We start from the raw sequence: 7,169 nt of genomic DNA on the forward strand, positions 1-7,169 counted from the left end.
ACACAAACATGGACCAGGCAGAATGGCACCCAGGGGGTCTCCAGGGCCCTCCCCTGGAACATGGGCACCTTGGCATTGCCCAGCTGGCACCTCTGCACAGCCACCCTGGCACTCCCAAGGTGCCCGAGTGGCACTGCCAAACTGGCTGGAGCACTGTCAGGGTGCCAGTGCAAGGGTGCCAGAGTGGCACTGCCAAGGGTCAGGGCCCGAGTTGGACCATACCCATGAAAAGAGGGTGGTTGTGGGTTTGAAGGGTGGGTGTGTGCAGGGCAGGTAAGTAGGAGTCTCTGGGTTGTTGGGAGGATGACGGGTGAGGTTCCTGGAAGGGAGGAGCTGCTGTAAGGGGGCTTCGGGGAGCCTGAAGATAGGGCCCTCAGGGACTCCGTAGTGGGGTGTCGTAACTTGGGGGGTGGTGGGGTAGTGCTCATGTGTATGATGGGTGGCATTTCCCATGGGTGGGGGGCTGGGGGACACACAATCTCCCTTGGAGATCGGGGAACCTTTTCAAAATGGCTTCAGCTCCCCAGTGCTAAAGAAAATTCTAAGGGCGCGATTCTCTTGCCATGTTGCACTCAATGCGGTTGACACCCAGTACCTCTCCTCCTACTCGGTGCCCATAACGCACTGGGGTTTGCTTTGGGGCGAAGGGGCAGCTGGTTCGAGCCCGGCTGCATCATCAGGGTCTGCCAGCCCTGGTGGGTCCTTGATGTCTGCATCATTGTGTTGACGCCCTCACCGATGCACCTCAGTGACTGGGCCATGCTTAGCAGCGCCTTGGCAATGCCCACCTGCGATGAGGACAAACTCCGCAGCGCCTCAGCCATCCCCATCTGAGAGCGGGACTTATCCCGCAGAACCTCATCAAGGTCACCGTGGTATGGGTGACAACCCCCAGCGACATGGACATTCTGTCGAGACCCTCAGCCATGGCAGTTGCCAACTGCGCGATGCCTTGGACACCTTCACTAATGGTGTTGACGTCGTGCACCAGGCTCTCCACTGCGGTTGCCACCCTTGCAGTGTTGACCTCAGTGCCATGCATTGCCGGCGACATCTCTTGCGCCCGTAGCCTCTGGGACTCCTCCAAGTGGCTATGGACCTGCTGGAACGTCGCTGACATCTCCCTCTGTATGTCCCGGCCGCACCCTAACATCTCCATCAGCTCCGGGATGACCTCTTCCACAGGCTCAGCATCACGCTTGGACCCAGCTGGGTCCTGGGATCCAGCAGACCTCCGACTGCTGTCTCGCCTGGGGGTTCCTGCCTCCATCTGATGTGCATCAGCAGCAGTGTGGTTCTCACAGATTGTGCCCCAGAAGCCTGGCCACTAACATTTCCCACCGAGCTGCATGTATTTGCGGTGGGGGATGCTGATGACAGCTGTGGCGCCTTGACAGTGGCATCCTCGGAGCTCTCATCCAAGGTGTTCTCCTGGGAGGCTGGAGGGGAGGAAGGGGGAGCACCGGGGGAGGGGGGGCACCCGGGAGGAGGGGGGGTGCACCCGGGGTAGGCCGGCAACGTTGGCTGGAGGATCTGCGGGAGAATGGACATGTGGTCAGTGGGAGGGATGGGTCAGTCAGTAAGGCAATAAAAACGCACGTTTGACAGATCCTCCGGGTGGGCCCGGTGGCTCCTCACCTCTGCGGCATCCGCCAGCCTGTCCTCGGCCACCTCCGTCACCCCCAGAGCCCGCTCCTCGAAGGTGGTGAGGGTTCTTATGCCTGGCACACCACCACGAGTCTGGGCCCTCCATCATTGATGGTGGTAGAGCTTTTCCTGAGGAGAAACAGAAAGGGCAACATCAGCTGCACACGTGATTCACAGTGATGGGAGGGGAGATGTGAAGGGAGGGTTGGGGGGCGTTGAAGGGACGGGGGTAGAGGGAGGGTTGGGGAAACATGGAGAGTTGGTGATGGATGCTTCCACACGGGAGGAAAGGTCACCGGGGTGGAGTGGGGGGGGGGGGGGGGAACGCTGGTGTCTACTCACTCGTGCTGCCCGGTGTGGGGGGGTGGGACGCTGGTGTCTACTAACTCATGCTGCCCGGTGTAGGTCGTTGACCTTTTTCCGGCACTGGGGGCCAGACATCCTGGTCACAATCCCGGTGCTCACAACCACCGCCACCTCATCCCAGACAGCACTGGCTGCCCTGTGGCTCACCCTCCGGGATCCCCGGGGGAGCAGGTCAACCCTCCTGGCCTCCACTGCATCTAAGAGCCTCCCAGATCAGCGTCCCTGAATTTTGGAGCTGGTCTCCTTTGGTGCCATTGTTGTGAACTGTCTAGGGTTGGCTGAGCAAGTGCTGCTTAAGTGCTGCTTGACCTTGTTAGCCGGGGTCAGGCGAGCGCGGTACTGGCGAATCAGCTGGCAGGCCTTCATTTGCAATGAGAAGCCCGTGAGGCCTTGTTACCTGGGCCAATTAACGTTGAATAGCTTAACTGGCCTCACTGGGCCGAGTGCCGAGATGTTCGTGGCAGTTCCCGCGCGCTACAACAGTTAGAAATCTTTCCGGAGAATCGTACCCTAAGTGTCATTGAATCACGGTGGGGAATTCCCTGGCAGAGCCGACGGGAAAGTCCCTGAAAAACCTGCCACAAATGAACTTTTTGGGGAGAATCGTGTCCCACATCCCCATAGCCCCACCTAACCTGTAGACACTAAGGGGCAATTTAGCCTGGCCATCCGCCTAATCTGCAATTCTTTGGATCGGGGGAGGAAACTGGAGCACCCGGAGGAAACTCACGCAGACAGTGGGAGAATGTGCAAACTCCACACAGTCACCTAGGCCAGAATTGAACCCGGGTCCCTGGCGTTGTGAGGCAGCAGACACGATGGGCCGAATGGCCTCCTGCACTGTAGAAATTCTATGATTCTATTCTGTGGACACTTCCCAGTGCCACATTTCCTTGGGTGAGATGCTAAAGCAAAGTGTCTGCTCTCGCAGTCGTCCTCTGCTCAACATTTATTCAGCCTGCGTGACAGTGTTAGTCTCTGGAGCAGGTACTGGAACCACAACCTTGTGCCTCAAGGGGCAAGAGTACTACCCTCTGAACCACAACTGAGCTCAACTATAAGAAATTTTTAAAAATCACATTATCATCAAACTTTTAATAAAGTGAAAGGCATGTCTGATTATGCCCTGAATGAACTTTACGTGTCACCCCAGTCTCAGCTGATTTAATTGATTACCAAATAAAGTTTAACAAGACTGCGCCACTTTACTGAGCAAGGTGAAGGTGTAGGAACATTTTCTGAATGTATTTTCTGCTGCATTTCAAAGGGCGACGGATTTGCCTGGGGGAAAGCCTTGCCAAGATGGAGCTGTTTCAGTTCTTCACGACACTGCTGCAGGGATTTTCCTTCCGTGCCGCGCCAGGTGACCCCTTGGATCTCACGCCATGTGTCGGCCTTACTTTATGCCCGAAGCCTCACCAAGTGTGTGCTGTACTCCGTTAACAAACACGGCTCACCGGGTTGCCAACCCTCCCAGAATTTGCCCAACATCCATGCGAATTGAAGATGAACATCTTGGACCACCACTGCGAGACTCTTAAGAATATCATTTTGGTGCAGGGTGGGGGTTTGTTTTGATCTTCTTTGAACACTTTTGTTTTTTAGCTATCCCTAACATGCAGAAGGAGGCCATTCTGCCCATTGAGTCTGCACCGGCCCTCTGAAAGAATACCCTACCTATGCCCATGCCCCCCAAACTATCCCTGGTATCCTGGTAACCCCGCCTAACCTTTTAACACTAAGGGCAATTCAGCATGGTCAATCCACCTAACCTGCACATCTTTGGGCTGTGGGAGGAAACGGAGCACCCGGAGGAAACCCATGTCACTGGACTATTGATCAAGAGACCCAGGCACACAGGGACAAATCCCACCATGGCAGCTGGTGGAATTTGAACTCAATAAATAAATCCGGAATTATAAAGCTGCTCTCAACATTGGTATCATGACAAGTATCCCCAATTGTTGTCAAAACACATCCGGTTCAGTCATGTCCCTTTTAGGACAGGGAACGTGCCAACCTTCCCTGTCTGGCTTACATGTGACATCAGACCCACAGCAGTGTGATTGACTGCCCTCTGAAATGGCTGTGTAAGCCACTCAGTTCAAGGGCAATTAGGAATGGGCAATAAATGCTATTCTTGAGTGACACCCACATCTCATGAAATATATATTTTTAAATGTGATGAAAACTCAGGGATACAAGTCACCAGCTTTATAAAGTTACAATGATGGGAAAATTGCATCTCAATGTAACTAGCAGAGGCATTGTCGTTTCTCAGTTTGGCATCTCCCAACACATCGAGTTCAATTGCAGCCATTCCCAAACTGTGGGTCATAACTCCAATTGGGGGTCCCAGGAACAGCGAATGGGGTTGCAAGAAGTAAAATGTCATAAATTTTCCGTCCTTTTGTGCTGCCCCGTCAACAAATTTTTCCCTTCCAAACAGCTCAGCAATGTGACTGGTTTTCAAGGCTCTGATTGGCTGTCCCCTCGCTTGACTCATCGTTGCCACTAGCCTCACAGGGAAATGAGTGGTGTTCTGTTCATGCGAAGGAGGTACTTTCAAAAGATGTAACCTGAAACCATTTTACTATCCTCTTTTATCAACCTAAAAATAATTCTTAAAATTTCCAGTCGAGAAAGAAGGCTTTTGGGCCTTTGTGTCTGATAGAATCCGCCATAATTTAAGAGTTATCGATTTTTGCAGTTCTTGATTTTAAAAATAAATATGTTGACATTTCTGCAAAGTGCACTGTATATCGCTGGCTTTGGAAGCAGATCAAGGCAGGCCAGCAGCACGGTTCAATTCCTGTACCAGTCTCCCTGAACAGGCGCCAGAATGTGGCGACTAGGGGCTTTTCACAGTAACTTCATTTGAAGCTTACTTGTGACAATAAGTGATTTTCATTTTCATTTCATTTTTCGTACTGTCAAATCCTCCAGTTAAGATGTTAGGATGGCCACAATGTCTGTGCTGGGAAGGAAAACTCATAAATGAGTGGGGAAAAAAAATCCAGATTACAATTCAGTAAAACTGCCTAAAAACGTGCACTGCAGGAGATGAGGTGCTGTGCGTTAGCTCCTCCTACAGTTGACAATCTAAAAATACTCAAACTCACACATGAACCATCAACTGAGCTAAGCACGGTAGCACAGTGGTTAGCATTGTTGCTTCACAGCACCACCGGCTCGGGATCGATTCCCGGCTTGGGTCACTGTCTGTGCGGAGTCTGCACGTTCTCCCTGTGTCTGCGTGTGTTTCCTCCGGGTGCTCCGATTTCCTCCCACAAGTCTCGAAAGACGTGCTTGTTAGGTGAATTGGACATTCTGAATTCTTCCTCTGTGTTCCCGAACAGGCGCCGGAATGTGGTGACTAGGGGCTTTTCAAAGTAACTTCATTGCAGTGTTAACGTAAGACTACTTGTGAAATTAATTTTTAAATTTTTATTTTATTTTTCCTTTTCTGAGTTACCAAGCCAGGGCTCAGAGTGTGGGTCAGGGGCGAACCCCTAATCCAGCTCCTCGCCTGCTCCAAAAAACTAATTCAAATTGAATCAAATTTATGGTCCCCACAAGAGAGACATACCAGATCTGAACCCAAAGGCTCAATCTACAGACACTTGATCTTAGCCAAAAGGCCGAGAAGCGATTACTTGTGAAATTAATAAGGATTATTTTTATTATTAAGTACCAGGGATAGCTGCAATCTATAGAACTGCAATCCAGTGCAAGGTGGAGTCTGAATACAAGTCAACATTCTTCATTTACTGGGCAGCACGGTAGCACAAGTGGATAGCACTGTGGCTTCACAGCACCAGGGTCCCAGGTTCGATTCCCCACTGGGTCACTGTCTGTGCGGAGTCTGCACGTTCTCCCTGTGTCTGCGTGGGTTTCCTCCGGGTGCTTCAGTTTCCTCCCACAGTCCAAAGACGTGCAGGTTAGGTGGATTGGCCATGCTAAATTGTCCTTAGTGTCCAAAAAGGCTTAGGAGGGGTTATTGGGTTACAGGGATAGGGTGGAAGTGAGGGCTTAAGTTGGTCATTGCAGACTCGATGGGCCGAATGGACTCCTTCTGCACTGTATGTTCTATTGCAAAAAACTAAAATCATGAAAATCAAGAACCCTCATCAAGTTGGATTCTACCAGGTTAGACTCTATCCCGAGGGCCCAGGATTTTCAGCACAGGTTTTCAAATTTATATGATGTTGATCTATTATCTGCAAATTTTAACAATTATATACTGAATGCTACAATGCTTGTTTAATCCTGCAATGCTTTTGTTGCTGTCCGGGTCGCTTAACTTTTCAAGTGCTAAAATGGGGTCATATTGGAAAATAATTTGGAAGCACAATTCTATTGCAAAGAACTCCTTTTCTCTGGTCAATTCTCAGCTTCCCAAATGGCTGTAAATTTGTTGAAGTAAACAATCACGTAAAATCAAGCTACCAAACAAAGGCATAATTGTCTTTAAAATGGGGGCTGTATTAGGTCTGCATGGCCTGGTCATTACCCCCACTTCTTAAACCGACTTCACCTGAACACTACTTTATTCCATGTGTGTACAGTTAGAGATGATTATCTGGTATGTTGGTATAACCGTTGGGCTGTCCATTGATAAATCTTATGCTGACATCACCGTTTGGAGTTTTGCATGTTCCACAGCCACCTGTTATGTTTCAATAAAGGTATTAGACCTTTATTCAAGAAAGAAGGGAAACAGAAAGCAGCAAACTACAGGTGAGTTAATCCAATCCATTACTAAAGAGGTTATAGCAGGATAGTTTGAAAATCTTAATGTGATCAGGCAGAGCCAACTTGACTTTGTGAAAGGGAAATCTATTTAACTAATTAGAATTCTTTGAGGAAGTAATGAGCAAGGTGGATAAAGAAGAACCTGTAGATGTGGCAAACTTGCATTTCCAAAAAGCGTTTGACAATTTGCCATATCAAAGGTTATGGCACAAGATCAAAGCATATGGTTCGGAGCAACATATTAGCATGCATAAAGGATTGGTTAGCTAACATGAAGCAGTGAGTAGGGATAAATGGATTTCTTAAGGTTGGAAGCTGTAACTAATGGAGTGCCACAGGGATCAGTGCTGGGTCTTCAACTATTTACAATCCGTATCAATGACTTAGATGACGGGAGGGAA

At 49.9% G+C, this 7,169-nt stretch overlaps 1 protein-coding gene and 1 non-coding gene across 5 annotated transcripts in view; one reads left to right on the forward strand and one right to left on the reverse strand.

Annotated features, from left to right (window-relative positions):
• LOC140394373 (cytochrome P450 2K1-like) overlaps positions 1-7,169 on the forward strand; it is a 92,411-nt gene that overhangs the window by 39,899 nt on the left and 45,343 nt on the right. The window contains exon 9 of one of the 4 annotated variants that reach the window (XM_072481574.1): positions 3,281-3,574. The exons of the other annotated variants lie outside the window; for them this stretch is intronic. Coding sequence (XP_072337675.1) covers positions 3,281-3,456 — 176 coding nt within the window. The 3' untranslated portion in view covers positions 3,457-3,574. The remainder of the gene's footprint in view (positions 1-3,280; positions 3,575-7,169) is intronic. 4 annotated transcript variants of the gene reach the window in all.
• LOC140394638 (U2 spliceosomal RNA) lies at positions 5,472-5,666 on the reverse strand. Its single transcript, XR_011935939.1, has one exon. It is a non-coding gene; the product is annotated as a U2 spliceosomal RNA (small nuclear RNA).

Source organism: Scyliorhinus torazame, chromosome 17, assembly GCF_047496885.1.
Source record: "Scyliorhinus torazame isolate Kashiwa2021f chromosome 17, sScyTor2.1, whole genome shotgun sequence".
NCBI lineage: Eukaryota > Metazoa > Chordata > Chondrichthyes > Carcharhiniformes > Scyliorhinidae > Scyliorhinus > Scyliorhinus torazame.